At 40.7% G+C, this 18,049-nt stretch overlaps 1 protein-coding gene across 3 annotated transcripts in view; it reads left to right on the top strand.

Moving 5' to 3' along the window:
• Nucleotides 1–18,049, top strand: part of mapk8ip1b (mitogen-activated protein kinase 8 interacting protein 1b) — a 51,956-nt gene that overhangs the window by 19,827 nt on the left and 14,080 nt on the right. For 2 of the 3 annotated variants that reach the window (XM_061061820.1, XM_061061910.1), the window contains exons 3-4: nucleotides 8,895–9,152; nucleotides 17,269–17,350. In XM_061061820.1, coding sequence (XP_060917803.1) covers nucleotides 8,895–9,152; nucleotides 17,269–17,350 — 340 coding nt within the window. Of the gene's footprint in view, nucleotides 1–2,644; nucleotides 2,713–8,894; nucleotides 9,153–17,268; nucleotides 17,351–18,049 lie in introns of all 3 variants that reach the window. The other variant, XM_061061995.1, reaches the window with a different exon arrangement.

The following is an 18,049-nucleotide window of genomic DNA, read 5'->3' as shown; positions in this document are numbered from 1 at the left end:
TTTATTATGCTGTCAGATCTCTATTGCTCTGTTCCCAGTGAAACCATCATCACCTCCTCCTCCATCCAGCTCCCCGACCGTAACCAAGGCAACAGGAGGGTCGAGGGGCTTCAGTGTAGAACAGATAAGAGATTTTTTTTTTTTTTTCTCTCGTGTGACTTGTATTTGATTATTTCAGTGACCTGACGGAGGAGAAATTCCTCGGGATTATTTTTAGGTTAAAAAGCCAGATCTCGCTCCCGCTGCTGTTTCTCGTCTTCATGTCCGGGGAGCTAATTATAGCTCGGATTATTGAGCGTGAGAACTCTCTGCTGGAGGTGTGTAAATGTGTGTGTGGACATTGATGACTCATACTCCTGCAGGGGGCTCGCAGTCATCAGAATCCAAAATGGCTCCCTGACAGCAAACATGAGAGAGTTGTGACGGCGATAACAACAACAACAACAACAACAAACCACACGTGTCACCGAGTGTTGTCCCTGTCAGGACATGAAACTAACTGTTTGGATTCTGTGTATGTGGAGCATATGAGGAATATTTCAGCTTAGGGATTTATTTTTTACATCATCGTATTATAGAGAAAGAGCAGGCTCTGCTGGCTGCTCTCAATAATGTGTTTTTCCCCTCCATCCCTCCCGTCTCATGTCATCCTGCCCGTTTGATGATTGTGGGTTGTCTCCCTCTGTTAGCTCTGTTAGCTCTGTTGCTCATCACACACAGACGGTATTTCCTCTGTTCTTCTTTTCCACGTGTGAAGGTGCACAAACATTCATTGAGCAGACGCACTTTAAAAAAAGACAAAGGCAGAGGTTTGCTTTGAACAGGAACTTTACAAACAGCCCACACATCTTACGCAGAGAGTGTGTTTAGAAGCTTTCCCAGTGAAATAACACCTACCTGTATATTGATACAGGACCTGCACAGAAATGGAAATCTAAAATTCAGACTTGTTGAGCAGTTTGAAGTTAAGAAAAAAATTGAAATTGAGCACAATGTATTGAGAACCTCTGAATGCACACAGCATTTGCATTGCTCAGTTGGGCTCACTTTGGCAGTGCCTGCACCACCAGCCACCGGACCTCTTCACAGGTTAACATCCACATGCCTGTGCTGGTTATACATTTCCCCGATCAAGTGGTTAATCCAGTTTAGCCTGTCACAGCCTACAGACAACGTTACCTCCATTTTCAAGAGCAAAATACAGCCAGCTGCTCAGCGTAACAAGATACCATCCATCCACTGGATGCTGGTTTACATCCAGGTAGTAGAGCATTTTGGCAGGATTAGGGTATAATTAGACCTACTGATTGTTGTTGGTGTTTAATTGTTTATTTGGCTAATCACTTAAACCACCCTATCACAGTCACATTAGGGCTCGCAGCTTAGCTTTTATGCTATTTTAGCTAATAGTTTTGGTTTTCTAGCTGCTCAAAGAAGAGCAAAATGCAGAGAGTGTTCTTCACATAAATCCATCTGGTGGACACCAACACAACTCACTGCTGATGCTGCTCTGCCTCTGATCGAGGGGAGCTTTCTCTTGAGCCATTACAAATGAATAAGCTAGTAGTTTCAGTATTTTTTATTATGTACCGTCTTACTTTTTCTGGGTTTCCTTGGATATCATGAAGTTAGAATATCTCTGAGATGATGTGGATACAGAAAGCTCAGATCAGGACCACAGAATGTCGGACAAACTCACGTACTATCCGCTTCTCTGTCATATTTGAGTTGTCATCACAGACCTTAATGTCACAGCTGCATCTCTGCTTTCTATTTTTTCTTATTTCAAGTGCACTGTCTTTGATGGAGTCCAATTTAAAAATGCATGAGGAGGGGGTGCAGCAGCAGAACGTTTTGGGCCGGCAGTGGGTGGGGTTGTGAACTGTGAGCACTTTATGCAGAGGCCTGACTGTATATGCTGTGACTGTATACGCCCACAGAGTGGTGACCTCATCATCCCAGGGGGGCTTCAATGTGCATCTTATCTCATCAATAATGGACAGCCACATAGAGGGAGCATCACTCACCACAGACAGGCGTGGTGTCTGTCCCAGCAGGGGGTTATAGGGAGGGGTCAGAGGGGACGTCCCATAGGATGCAGACATTTGACAGAACTGTTACAGGTCAATCTGTGTTCCAATCACATTTTAAAATCAAACAATACAAATAATGTTGGCATTCCTTCATTCTTACTGTGCAATACATTTAATTGAATCCCACTTGTTGTCCTTAATTTGACCCAAAAAACTTGTTGTTATTGAGCAGTGGTTCTCAACTGGTCAACCCTTACAATCGCAACCTATGTTCAAATATTTTCAACCAATCAGATTCGTTTAATGAAAAATGAGGAAGGTTTTTTGCATCTCGGGTGCAGGAAGATTTGTTATAGTCCCTGTTGCTCCAAAAGGAATCCTTCCCAAAGATCCAAGAACTATTGAGCCAAGAGTTTGTAGATCTAACAATGATTGACAATTCTGTGACATCTCCTTCTTAACTCCTGGACTCTCTTAAGACATAAGGAACCTCACCTGAACCTTAAATAGAGGAAAAGAAAGAAATGCTGTTGACATCCAATTTTCTTTAAGGCAAAGGAAAAATGGGATTGAATGTAAATGTATTAATAAGTGTTGAATGTGTCTTACAGAGAGAATAAAGCCTGAAAACACTCAGCTGATCATTTCAACCTATGCAGACACATGTATCGCCTTTCAGGTATTTGGCTTTTCGATCTCTAAAACCACATCCAACATATTTTTTAAATGTTTCGTTAATTAACTGTAGATTGTTGAAAAGGGAAGCAAAAGCTGAGTCTCTTACAAAGCTGAGGCTTTTTGATCCAGTTAAAGTCTATTCCTCTCATCTCTTCAGCTCCTTAGATCCTCAAATGTGATGGAAACACGCAAACAAATCCACCAAAGGGAGCGTGTGATCCAGAGTTCAGTATTTGGCTGATGAGGTTTATTTATTGTGGGGAAAAGCTGAAACAGAGGAAAGAGATGGAGGTCCAAATGTACTTCAATAAGTGTGCACAAAGACATTGTTATAAAGGGTCAATACGGATCAGCTCAGGCACACATTGAAACATAAAGATGTTTTGTTCCCCAGAGACATGTAATGGCAACATGACCACTTTGTGTGTGAGAGAGGTGAGTGCCTCTATGTTTGCGTGCAGGGTTAATGGATGTGATCAGCCGTCATTTTGTGGTGTGGATGGCTGAAAAAGGTTATGTCGAGGTGAGGTCAGATCGAATGACTAGCGTCATTAAACGTCTGCACACAATGTAGCGCACTACACAGACACAGACACACAAACACTGCGAGGAGAACATTTAAGGCTTGTTCAGTCAGGCAGCTGTCCATTATCTCCTCATGTTGAAATATATAGTTCGACTTAATTTTGTCATACCCCTTAGCAAAACATGTTTGTAAAAGTCTCAATGTAGACCTAAATTGTGAAATCATACATGACTTTCTTTTCATTGTGGAAAATTAGTCCATTAAAAACAAAGGATTTATTTTTATTCAAACATGCCGTTCTTCAATCTCTGAATGATTCAGTTGTCTTCATAAGGGGCTTATATGTAGTTGTTTTCTTCTTCTTGAAGTTGGATTTCATCTTTAGATTCTTAGACTTGCTAATCTCCATAAAAAACGTAAGTTATTAAAAACAACATTTTAACAGTCACATGCAGTCGGAACTTAGAATAAAATAAAAAAAATAGAAAGTGTTTTAGATTGTTTTATGCCAACAGAGATAATTAATTTATGCAAATATTTGAGAGTCTGTATTAGTGCTTAACTACATCTGTAAAAATAGACCTCATTAACCCAGAGTTACTAAAGAGAGAGAGGGGGGAGGGGTATATACACCTAGGAGAAACAACAGTAAAACAGAGTAAGAAAAAAGAAAAGACAGAGTGCTGAGACGCATAGAAAGGAGGACAAAATCTGAACGAGGGGGTGCAGGGGTCCAGCAAAACACTTACAAGAGAAGAAGAAGGAGGCTATTGCCATGGCAACAGTGTCTCTCTCACCTACTGCATGTGTCAGAGCTGAAAATACATGCAACACAGTGTTGGCGTGCCCCCATGGTTACTGCTCGCGTCATCTGGTCTACACATGGAAACAGCAGAGAGGAAGCTGCCTCATCAACACAAACAGACACCAGAGAAGTCCTTTTTTTTTATTTCTGGACCAGTTTACAGACTCATCCCCTATTGGATGTTTTGTCTACATACACTCAGCTGTTTGCTGTTGACTGGAACCGATCAGTTAGAGAAGAAGCAGTGTCAGCAATTGTCTTAAATGTTATGCTGTTTAACTTAACTTAATGCTGCGATAGGTGATTGTATTCTACGTTGGTCCAATCTGAGACAGAGAAGTAGAAAAAGTTAAATGGACAAGCTTAAGGAACATCCCGTCTGATTCATTTCTGAGTTTTGGTATGGTTGCATTTTTTTGGGATCGTTTGGGTCTGATTGTCCACAAAGAGATAAGGGTCACAACAGATGATTCAAAATTATTAGAGTTGTCTTGATAAGAACGGTATCTTTAAGTGATGCTCCTCACCAACTTGTTTCCTAGATGGATAAATGGAAATTTAAATTCAGACTAAACTACAAGTCTAAAGGTAGGAAAACACTCAGTAAACAGTCAAATTGAGCCCATTTTATTTAAAGTTGTCTGCAGTTTGTGGCTAATGGTAGCAGTGCTAGCACATCAAGCCTTTGGTCCTTCCTGCAGCTTAACAGCCACACACATGTGCTGAATGTGGTTATGCATTGCTTCGGTCAATATGTCAGATTTACCTGACACTGCCTACATACTGTACAACGTTATCTTCATTTTCTCTATCAAAATATTGCCAAACCAAGCTGCTCCGAAGATGCTATCCGCTCACTGTGGTTGTTTACTTCCGGTCTAAAGAGCGGGAGGAGCAGGCCCATTAAACGGAGCTACAGTCAGTCCATGGCTTGAGCATTACATTCGACCGGCAAGATATTAGCAAATTTGCTTAAACGACTAGCAATTCTGGTGCTGACTAGCGTGGATGATGGTGTTTGACCAACATGGACATCCTCAGTCTTTTACAGGATGACCATCCATTGATGGCTACTGAATGGTTTGATGAACATGAAAAGCTGTGAATCATATCGTATCGCTTGCTTGATCTCGACCGATTCAGCACCTTTGGATTGATGTGTTGGATATTGTTCGTTACCACTATCCTCTGAATACCAAATAAAGGAGTCTTTATTGGAATCTTATTACTAGAGCTCTGAAGAGTTGTAGAATCTATGTCGAGGATCATTGAAGCTTTTCTGGTAGCTTGTGGTGTCCCAACACCTCACTGAGATACGTTTTTAATGGTATTTTATTTATTGTTCAGCTTTGTAGAGAAGAGTTTTCTGGCACAACTTCTCCAACTACAAAACGTTCTTCAAGAAAGAGGGAGGTTTGACGAGGTCAAAAAGCTCCAGCTACACTTGTACTACTTTCTCACTTTGCCTTGTGGCCTTCATCAGGGTCATCATTACTCACTTTAGTATCCAGCACTGTAGAAGTTAGATAAACCAATATGTCCCTCACCAGCTAGTTTCTACATTTTTGTGGACTTCATTTCAAATGGGCATTCAGAGGGTTTGTCAAAGCCTCTTAAGTGCTTCATTATTATGCTAGAAATAAGGTTTGTGAGTTTGGGGTTTCTCCAGAGATTAGTTTAAGAACAGAGTAAAATCATAACTTTTAAGTTATACAGCACATACATTTTGCTGTATACCTTTAGATACTTTCAAAGCTTTAAAACATGTATAATTGAGATACTGGATTCTCTGTCAATTGAATCATATGTCCAATTTATTCAAATAAAATTGCAGCCCTGGGTGTTTTATATTGTCTCACTGGACTACTTGTCTTTTTCTGAATTAATTTAATTTAATTGGTTATGATTTTCAATAGTCCGATAAAACTCACCAGCTGGTTTGGAGTATTTTCAGCCTTTTCCCCTTTTACTGAGTCATGTGTTGATGTATCTGACCTGTTGGCTAGGTGATTGCCCTGCTTGCGTCGCTCTGATTGGACAACAGTGGAGCATCACAGCAACTACCGGGCAGCTGCATCTCTTCAGCCTCCTCATCGTCACTGAGCCCCTTGTCTCCTAGCAACAGGGGCCAGGGCTCTCTTAAAGGGGACACTCGTTTTTTGAGGTCATAAAATGAAGGAAAGAGTAGAAGCCGCTGCATTAGCAATTATTGATCTTCAGCAGGTGAAAAGGTGAAGAAAAGCAGAGAGGGGAGATTAATGTAAAGGTGGGGAGAGTGTCTGTGGTTTGATTACCGACACAGAGTCCAATGGGTTTGATGTGAGGCATCTGCATCTACAGGAGGAGGAGGGGTCTAGAGCATCTTCTGACAGCTCATCAGATTGGAGAGTGAAATACAGGTAGTAAATGTATACGATTGATGGACAGGAACAGCAAATGGATGGATGATTGAAAAGATGACCAGTTGGGTGGACAAAATAATAATGGGCAGAAATATACATGATTTATAGAAAGATGGATGTATAACTGGACTGCTGGATTGATGGATGGATGGATAAAAAAGGTCTTGTTTGTTTGACATGGAATTCTTTTTAAAGCCCAATTATCATCCATGACATCTTTAAATACATTTTCCCCACAATATTTGGGCATGGCAAACAGTGGGTTTGATTCAGTTTGGGCAACTAAACCTGACAGAAATATTGTCACTGCAGAAGGAGTGTTGGCATTTTGTGTAAATCATTTCTCGTCCAACTGAGACATTCAGCGAATGGGCTGGAGCTTTTATAGCATTTTTTTAGTCACTTTAACGCGGCAGGTCACACCTACCCATTCACACACTGCAGCAGAGGATGTTATGTTATGTTTCCGTCTATATTAACTCATCTCATTCACATGAATACGCCGCCATTTCAATATTTAAATTGAATGATCTTCTAACCTGTAATGGAGCATTTCCATGAAAACCAATAGACAGTAACGAAAGGGTTATGTGATATTTTTGGAAGTTTACTTGACAACACCCAGATGTTTGAAACAGCAAATCCTGGCTATATTATAAAAGGGATCAGATTTGTTTTTCTCTCCCAGAATTGAGCTAAAAACTGGACTTTCGAGGATGTTGGACCAGGAAGGCAGCAACACAATAATGTCCTATTGTAGTCCCAATTCAAAGGGATTCTGGCTTTTAAGCAAATTATACCAGCAACCCCCTCTCAGATGCACACAAGCCTCTTCTTTCTTTTCAAGTGAGAGACCTCTGGATATCTGTGATCTTTGTTACACTGCATACAAATGTGCTTGAAGGCAACAATTATGTGGTGGAATTGGATTAACCTCCTTTCTATTCACCAACGGGGAGGTGCTTCACTGTCTGCAGTTGCGCAGATGCATGTTAATACCCAATCTCTACTCCATTTAAAAAGGAAACCACCTAGAGTAATCTTCATAATACAATCATTCACAATCGTACAGTCCAATATTTAAGTATTGCATGTTTGAACAAACTCAAATGCTCTATGTAATGACCTATAAGCCAAGTTTAAGGCTTCTTCCATTGACGTGAGTTCAGTTTAGATCAAAGCACTGCTATCAAGATCTCCTCTCCTGATGTATTTCAAATGTAGTAAATGTTTTAAGGCTGCTGGGTATTGAATGATTTCTGATTTACCGCTCTAAAAAAGGCTTTTCTTTGCCCTTTCATTTTGTTAGTTTTAATTGTTTTATAAATTTGGATTATAAGATTATGATATCGACACATAATATTCTCCAATTAATTTAGTGAACCCCTCCCATCTGTCCTTAGTTACCATAATTAAGCAGATTTGATCAAATAAACCCCCAGCATCGGGGCAGAGACCTAAAAACAGCAGCATACTGTCTCAACATGTGTTAATGTTGTGACTACATGCTGAGCGCAGACGGTCCTATAGACTGTAATAGGCTTAACAGTGACTCCTGTGTCCATGTCAAAGCATCAGCTGACAGGAGGGGTGCCCATGCGTGAGTGCGTGGGCGTGTGTGTGTGTGTGTGAGAGTGTGTGCGTGTGTTTGTGTGTGTCGCTGAAGGCATAGTGATGCTAAGTGAAGCAGACAGAACTGTCCCAGTGCCCTCTGACTTCCTCTGTCTCTCAGATGATGTGTTTGTTTGCCACTTGCTTTGAAACTCAGAAGCAATCTGAAAGACGGTCAAAGGGAATCTGATCACACAGTAAAACAACTTCTACAGTTTCCATGTCACGTCAGCCGCTTGAAGTTTTGTATTCAGGGTTTTGGAATGGGACTCGCTTTGCTGGAATGAAGAAAACACGAGCAGGCTGCTATGCCACAGCTCTGACTTGTTGTGAGTCCACATGCAGGAATAAAACAAAAAGCAATCCTGTCATTTTTCTCTATCAACATGACATTTTCGTCTGCTGATCATATCTACAAACTTGCTACTGCAGCTTCCACGTCAAATGCATATGATGTCATTGGGCTAGATGTATCAATCATTGATGGAAAACAGCATACACACAAAATCAGAATGAAAATCTTAGTGATAGTTCACCAGCTGTTGTCATCACAAGACTGAGTATGTGAGACTGTGCTCAGCAGAGCAGAGGGAGAATACATTCTCACACTGTTACAGATAAATGTTGCCGTGTGGAGAGGCTGAAGTGGGAATATTCTCTTTAAGCAGCTCAGCGTCGGCAGTGATAGTGTTACAGGCTGGAGACAGAGCAGCTTGTAATTGGCCGGCTCAGTCTCCTCATCCCCATCCACACTCTCTCTCTCTCCACCTCTCTCTGTGTCTGCATCTCTCCCTCTTTCTTTCACACGACTGACAGCGTGTTTCCACCAATCCCCGCAGGGCCATGTGAGGCGAGGAACCAATAGCATGTCGGGGAGGGCGGAACTGGGTGCTGTTGGCCAGCTCCAGGCGGAGATGTTGCACTTGGAACTCATCGACGGTGCTGACGGATACCGCGGTGAGAAGGAGTCCTTGAAGGCGTCTGCCATCACACCCCAGCCACTCACCAAGGACCAGGCAGCACCTGTTACCATGGATACCTACCGGCCCAAGAGACCCACAACCCTTAACCTCATCTCGATCGTGCCGCGTACACAGGTAGAGAATAAATTAACCTTATCCACACACTCACTCAGACTGTTTGTATTAGATGACAGAGTATTGATCATATTGATCAGCAGCAGGAGTTGAGGTAAAGATTTTTCTCTTCTCACTGTGAGTGTGTGAGTGTCTTTCTGATCATCCTCTCACATGTGTGACATTTAAAAACGGAAATCAAAGAGATTGTACGTGACATCAACATTGGATTCACAACAATTGGTTCTCAGACAGGATGTGTTTACGGACCTGAACAATGCCTGTAATTGTCCCGACTCACAGAGAGACAGTGATTTTTTCTTCCTCGGTGCCCATCTCTGTTTGTGTTTGAATGCTGCTTGAGCTCGTGACTGTGTGTGTGTTCTTGTATTTCAGTCTTTGTGAGGACTGATTTTCAGATAAACCGCAAGAGCAAGACATGATGTTATGTGTATGTGCCGTGTTATGGATTAGTTTAAGGATAAAGATTAGAAATAGGTTAAAGTACAAAGATAGAGAAATTACCGTGTCGATGAATGTCCTCTCACATATAGACATCCAAACATGACCGTGTGTGTTTGGGTGAGGCTGTGACAGTGTAGTCATGACTAATGATGACCGTCTTTTGATCTCGAGTGTCCACCCTGTCCGCCAAATTAAAAACCAAGATACATCATTTGTAACTGCATTCTTGAACGACACATACAATCATTTTCTAATCTCCCAATTGGCAGGAGTGTAGCCTTTGATCCCCATTAGAAATCACAGTTGGAAAAAAAAAAAGCTAACGCTAAGATTTTGTCACGTTTAGGCACATTAGCTACTTGGTTAGCTAAGGGAAAAGCTAACCAGTGAGGGTAAAATTAATGCTTTGGTAAGGGACGGAGTTTTGTTGTATTAGTTACATAAAATGGTTACACAGCCCTTTTTGCGCTGACTGTGCTTTTTGCGCCGCTTTTTGCGCCGGCAGGGCCAACGACCTCCATTTCAGAGGGCTTGTCGTCAGCGCTTATTGTCGCTAGGTTACAAAAGTTACAGTAACTTTTTCTACCCTAGGTAATGTCTGTTATCTGTGTTTATATTGTTTAAAATTGGCTTTAATTCAAGGAAATATCAAAAATAATCTCACTGTTGAGTGGCCAGATATTCCCATCTCAGCTCAAGCTAGTTGCTAACATTGTCTCTCTTGTGTTTGGTCCTGTTGTTGTAAAGTCGATTTTTCCGCATTATTTTTATCAAACAGATGTTTACTGCTAATCAGTAAATAAGATAAAACAGAGTGAACTTTGAGGGGAATATTTGGCTATAAATTCCTTTAAGTTGGGCGCTTTGGTTAGCTTAGCATAGCATATCTATCTATATATATATATATATATATATATATATATATATATATATATATGAAACACATACAAATAACTACCCTGCCCCTTCTCAAGCTTGGACAGAGACAGGCTCTTTTCAAAATATGAGTCTGAAAGAGGCTAAAATGTTCTTAAGAGCTTCAGAGTTGGTGGAAATTTAATCAGTTCAACACTTGGGTGACTCATTCCTCATTACCTAGACATCTCAGTTTATACAAACCATTGCTAATTAGTCCAGGAGAATAAATGAAGTCATTTCACAGACACATCAGATTACTGATTCAAGATCGGGAACTTTGTCGACACTGGTTGACACTAATATGACCGACTAATCAATACTAATACAAAGCTGCCTGCCAGCTGCCAACCTGTCCGATCTACTCGTCGACCTGTGACTAAAGTTCCTACTTCCAAATACTCTTAAATCACAGAATGATTATTTGTAGAAGAAGACAATATACTTTATTAATGTTGTGAGGGGAAATTCAAATTTACACTCTGTGGTTGAACATGTTACATACATAGGCTGAAATACACACATGCACAGACAGGATCCCATGCATATCCACTAATGGAGTGATGACAGAGTAAGTGCAGGATTCAGTCATTGATTGTTTTTTATTTGCATGTGTTATTCATACTCACATGTGTAATACCTTTACAGAAAATCTGCTCTATAATAGCTGTCGTTATCTGTAGACATGTACATATTGTGATACTGTTGTTATGCAATGTATAAAGAAATGTATACGCTAGTGAGTCACTCTAACATGCACACACTCCCCCACAGTGCAGCCTGTAGACATGACCAACCAAGCAGCTCTGTGTTTGTCTGGGCTTTGTTCTTTTCCCAGTTTCCATCAGGCGGAAACAAGCCTACCGTTCTTGCTGCTGTGCTTTTTTCACTGTGTATGTGTGTGGATGTGTGTGTGTGTGTGTGTGTGTGTGTGTGTGTGTGTGTGTGTGTGTGTGTGTGTGTGTGTGTGTGTTTGAGCTGTCAGAACTGGAAAGTGTAAAGGAAATAATTGCTCTGAAACGTATCCATTCTTGGAAAGTCTTCCTGTCTCCTGGGTCATTGTTAACTTTGTTCACTCAGTATCTGGAAAAAAACAGAGTAAAATATGATTTGCTGAATGGTTGAGTGTTTCCTGTAAGTGGCCTTTTCATGAACTGTGAAGCACATCTCATTAACATGACATCCATCAGCTGCAAATTTCGAATTCCTCTGATGGATCTCTACATATTTGCAGATTATATCTGAATGTTCGTATTAATGAAGTGCCATAAATATCAAACTTACTGAGATTGTTATTTCTAAATTTCATTCAGGAATGTTAAAGAAAAAAAACACTTTATTTACAGGTTGATAATGTATACAATGAGAACCTGTGGGGATTGTAAACAGTCTTCTTGAAAGCAGATAGATGGGAACAGATACATCGGATTGCTCTTCAGACCAAATTGCAGCGTTTAGTGCATTTACATCAGTGTTTCCCCTACCAATATATCAGCCCCCCCCCCCCCCCTCTTGACAGGTCAAGTAAAAAAAAAAATATATATATATATATTTTTTTTTAAGATTTTTTGGGGGGCTTTTTGTACCTTTTTATTGTAGGGATAGGATAGTGGATAGAGTCAGAAATCAGGGAAAGAAGTCATTTAAGGATACCTTTCCGATAGAAAAGGACAGCTGTCATTAAAAGTAACGCATGAACACCAAGATTCCTTCAAGTGTTTGTGTCGGCGTGTCGGTGTATCCCCCCCCCAACGCTGTAAACCTAGGGGAAACACTGTACATCAAATATAATTAATCGAATTAGGTCTAATGTAAATGCCTCACATCATGGCAAAACACTGAGTGTTGCTTTATAGCAAGAATGTGCAACTTTTTAATCCAGTAGATTTCTTTCCTTGAGCACCAGCATAAAACCAAAACAAACTGATGTTTGGTGACACCTCCACTATTCTGAAGCCTCCGCTCTCCTCCAGCAACACACCTCCAATCCTACTCCACTCAGGTTGACACAAAGGAGTTAAGCGCAAGCGGCGGACAAAATTGACCTTGGCTCGAGCTGCAATTGCCTGTGGCCTGCATTGTTGTGTTAGCATGCTAATGTTAGCACACTTTAGTTAGCTCGTAGCTTCACTTTCTACAATAACCACACAGGACTCGAGCTTCTCACTCATTGTAGACAGTAAAGTGAGACATTTAAAGAGGATATACTTGATTTATGTGTCAAATGTTGCACATTCTTCCTTCGGATTGCTTTTTGTTGGATCTGCCTTCTCTTCTCATCTAATGCTTTCCTACATTATCCCAGGTTGCACTTTGGAAACCCCTTTTGCTTCTTTAAAAGGTGTCTCTGCTGCGGATGACATGAACAAAGAGAATTTGTAAGTCTAGAAAAATGAAGTTGAAACAACATAACAAAGAACTTTTGACAAAGACACTGATGTCAAATGTAGCATTATATATATATATGTACTTCTTGGTGTTGTGCTTCTTCAGGTGTGTCTGCAGAAATGAGTCTGCCTTGTTAACCCTTCTCCATGGATTTCTAACACAAGCAGAAAAAAAGGATTGAATCGCTCTAACTACACTCGCAAAGAGCCACTATTCCATGTGAAGATATGCAAAATATTCACAATCAATTTACATTAAAAACATGTTTTAATGTTGATTTTATTCTTCAGGACACTCATAATTGATACTATAGAGCAGCTCTTCCAGCTCCACCTGACAGTGATGTCTGAGGTTTAGTCAGGCGCATCACACAAATTTAAATTTCAGCAGCATTAATTTCCTGAGAGACACAGGGGGAATTTTCCAGGACAGTGAATTTGTAAAAATGCAAAGTATACCTTTAGCTTTGCATCATGTGGCTGTGAGTGACAAGAGTTTTGTAGTTCAACAAAAGAAGTTGTGGGCGTTGATCAGGAATTTGACAAAACCTACATTTTGTTTTAGATCCAATATGTAGTGTTTTATTTGTGAGGGATACAAGGTAGGATCTTGTGTAAGAATACTTTTTGTTTCTTTAGAATAGGAGTAAATAAGATGAACTGACTGCAGGTACTTGAAGAGAAAATTACTTTTCGTCTTGTAAATAAAGCCGACAACTATGATATAATGAACTCTTCGCAAGAACAACGACAGGTTTTATTTCACAGATGGTCTCCTCTGACGCTCTTTGATTAAAACACATCAACAGACAGACGGACAGACAGACGTCCACCTCAGGAGGGATTCCTCCTTCTTAATCTGTGTCAAGTTCTAATCTCTCACCTGGCGACACGGACACTCCTTATGTTCAAGTGCATGTTCCCATCGTGTGTGTTCAAGAATGAAGGAGGTAACGTGGACGACTCATGATGTTACAGTATTTGAAAATACATTTATTTATTTTAAAAAAATGGATGTGTTCATGTGACTGTTATCTTTTACCCAGTGCCTGTTCATAATGCAGAACACCAGAACCACCAGATGGGGGCAGTAGTGCATCTTTAAGCTGTGTGTTAGAACTGCATTTAAATAACAAAAGAGGAGGAAACGTAATGTAGTCATTTAATCATGTGCACAGAGATTGTAACGGCCGTGTACATACACACTATGCACTGTGCAGCAGTCACAGGATATAAATGTCACCACCCTCTCCTATTGGCTCGAGGTGAATTCTCCGGATAATATCCTGCGGCGTTCTCATATCGGCTCACTCCGACGTGGAAAAAATGCTAGGGGTCTGGCAGGAGAAACTCCGGGTGAAGTCAGAGCAAAAAAATGTGTCTGTTTGCGTTCACTCATACAGCTCCTCGGGCAAATATCAGGAGTTCTACAGGAGTTTTCTGCAAGTGTGAAAGCACTATACTGTATGATACACCCAAATATAACGACTCACAGCAGTAAAGACCATACCAAGACATTTGTTAAAAGTGGCATTGAACAAATGTGTTTTTTATTACTCAGAATCATCTAACTAGAAAATAAACCCTCCAGATTACTCCAAGTTTGATAATATATATATTTTTTGTTTAACCATCATTTCTGTCAAAATAAAAAAGTTTGGGTACATGATTGGTTACAAATTCAAATTCACATGTTTAGGTCACATACACAGTTATTCATAGTACAAGGTGTGGTGAAATGTTTTTAAAAGCTGTCCAGCAAAGGACATAAAAACAAGAATGTGACCATTCTCGCAGGAGCTTCAAAAAACATCAAGTAGTCTTAATGGCACACAGTCACACTAAATCTGAGAGTTAACTTTTATTAATGTGGATAAACAAAACTCAGAGCTCCTCAGATCAATGCTGCTATCTCTCCCTTGCTGATTCACCCGTTACCATGACAACAGTGTTCGTGTGTGTGTGTGTGTGTGTGTCTGCCTGGTACACGTAGATGGGAAGTGAGTCACGGTTGGTGGGTGGACAGAGGAGGACGATGTGATCTTATTTTGGATGACAAGTTGCCGTCACAGGAGTTTCCAGCTCTCTTTCTATCAGTTAGAATCTCACTCTTCTCTCTCTCTTTCTCTTTGTGTTTCTGCTCCTAATCCACAGCGAGGTGACCTGTAATAGTGTCGTGGTATTGCATCTACCTATATATTGGCTCAATCTATAGCATCTACCTCTTTAACTTCTGAATGTTGCCTCATGAGGCTAACTGTGTGTGGCTGACCAAGTATATTGTTCAGCAGGTTTTTAGTGTTTGTGCTGCTAAATCAACACCTGCTGTGTGTGGCCAAAAATAAATAAACAAAAGCAGTGACAGTGATTCCACACAACAAAAGGCTGTGGGCCAGACATCTGAACTATGCTTTTTTTTAATTTTCATTGAATACAATATTATCAAAATATCGATGATAGCTGCTTTAGATAGAATTAGTTTGTGTATTAAAACTAACATATGAACACAGCTATGTGTAATGTCTGATGTCTTATTGGGTGTTGTCAGAATGACTACTGACTGTATGTAAAGGGTCTCAGACTAACCCGTTCTACAAAAATCCAAATACCCCCTGTGACAGGCTCTGACATCTTGTGCGGGTGACGTATTCTGGAGCCAGAGCCTGTGCAGTTGGGATCACCTGGTTAAGCCACAGGATTTATGTCAAGCACCTTCTGCTAACCAAAACACACATTCATCACAACAAAAAGAGCAAAGGTCCCTGAGGTCGGCAGAGTCCACAGCAGAACAGATTGTTGTGTCCGTTTGAAGCGAGGCACTCACAGTTCTCAGTCGTCCAGGTCATGGTAAACCAAAGGATGATCCAAACCGCCAACTGGACTTAGAAGAAGAACTTGAACAATCTTTCAGGAGCTTCAACTAAGTCTGGTTGCCTTTGGATCAATCTTTGAATCCTTGACTCTTGTGTCACTACACGTTCACACTGATCCTTGCATACCGTTTTGAATGCACACTGTACTATAAAAGAGATCCATTTTGAATGCACACTGTTCTATAAAAGAGATCCATTTGTCAACCTAACAATCATGGCCTTTTAGTCCTTTTTATATCATCAAGTCACTAATTAATACTAAACTCAGAATTATGAAAAATCGAGCATGAATCAGCATTAAATGACAGAAAACATGTTTGAAAAAATAGCTGGTGTGCATTTTATTGTTCGAGGCAGGTGGTCATGAGCTCCAGAACATTGCAGCCATGGGGAGTTCTAAATGTTTTGGCTTCACTTTTGGGGGGCTGCCGTGTCATCCTTTTTATTATACAGTCTTTATCCCTTTTCAGACTGCTTTTTTGGCAAAAGCGCCTTAACTAACTAAGCTTAGCGATCATCATGTCTTTGTACATTGATATTAATTCTGCAACGCTGAAACCCAATATCACGGCGTTGTGGAAGCACGGCACTGTGGGAGCGCCACATAGTCTCACAGTCAGACATGCAGGCACACACAGCACTGCACTCCCCCGCTGGCTCTGCTGCAACCGTCTCGCCTCTGTTACTACCTCCGAAAAAGGTGCAGAGGGGGGATCATGTCGTCCCCCTATTACGCCTCAGCAACATTAAGATCGAAGGCTAAACGTCACAGGGGTGGAAATATCAGGGCAGCCTGAAAGGGGCTTGTGATTGTACCAGACTCAACAGTGAAATCACTGAATATAAACCACATCCCCTGTTCCTTTTTTTTCATCAATCTACTTGACAGCAATTTTTTTCTATTCTTGATTAATTGTTTGTGAATATACTTCAACCTTTTTACTTTCTGATTCGTTTTTATAAAATTCAGAAAAGGATAGACAAACTACTGATGAGAAAAGTTGTGAAAAGAGGGGAATGCTTTTTGTGATTGTGGGGTGAATTGACCTATTAACTAGAATTTGAAAGAAGGAGAAAGAAACAGGTCTTTGAGAAGTATCATGGTTTCTAGAGTCCCTCGAAACATCCCAAAGAGACTCACACTGGTTGTGTGTGTGTGTGTGTGTGTGTGTTGTGTTCCTGGTAGCTTTGGTAAAAGGTCTGGTTCCCTTTAAATGCACATCACGGAGCACAGACAAAAGATTCCCTGCTCATTCAACAGAATAAAAGCTTTGTGTGTGTGTGTGAGAAGTGAGCAAAAGAGAGGGAGAGAGAGAGGGAGAGAGAGAGACAAAAGTTGTGTTTATCGAGTGTCTGGATTCGGAACTCTGTGACCAAACCTCGCTCTTTCCTCTTTCCTCCTGCCTTTCCTCTTTTTTTTTCTGCTCTCCATCTATTTTTCTTTCTCATCACTTCCTTCTTTTTCCTCTTCCTCTTTTTCTTCCCTCTTCTCCACAGGACACATTGAACAATAACTCCTTTGGGAAGAAATACAGTTGGCAGGAGAAGGTGTCGGGGTCGTCCTCTCCTCTTAAAACAGGTGAGGCGTTCTATCTTTCCCATCAGATCTTCTTCAATTTTGAATGTGTAGATTTTTGCCAGAAAACTGTCTGAATGTTCTAATGTTGTTCATGTTAACTAGAAAAGCTCTAAGGTGTTATTCACACTCATGTTACTCACACAGCAGCTGAATTCACTGGTGATTTGCATTAAGTCTGGCAGGCTGTGGGTCGGTCTGATCCTCAGAGGACATAGTTAAGGCTCAGATTAGCTTTACTCCGCTAATTGTAGCTAACTAAGGCAGTGTTATAAACTGTGTGTGTGTGCGTGTGAGTGTGTGTGTGTATGTGTGTGTGTGTTAGCCAGCTCAAGGCTTTAGCTAGCTGGGAGCTGTCATAGCTCATTGCTACAGCTCTTTTCAGACCACCATGTGAGGCGAGAATAACCAAACTCACTGCCAACACCTCTCCGACATGACGGGAAACTGTTGCAGAACATTAAATGTTGTCTCAGTCATATTAAAAAACCCACTGAGAGTAAAACCTTTAAAATCAGGATTAATCAGCTTCCTTGTTCTGCTTCATTCATGCCTTGTTGGCAGAACTATTTCATGCATTATTATCAGGTGGTTACCTCATTTCTAGTATTGTGTTCACATCAAATACGATTAAATTAAGGACAGTGCTAAACTAAAATTAGAATATTTTTTAGAGGTTTATTTTTGGGCTTTTCATACCTT

The sequence above is a fragment of the Labrus mixtus genome, chromosome 1, assembly GCF_963584025.1.
Source record: "Labrus mixtus chromosome 1, fLabMix1.1, whole genome shotgun sequence".
NCBI lineage: Eukaryota > Metazoa > Chordata > Actinopteri > Labriformes > Labridae > Labrus > Labrus mixtus.
This window is presented reverse-complemented; position numbering and strand designations above follow the sequence as displayed.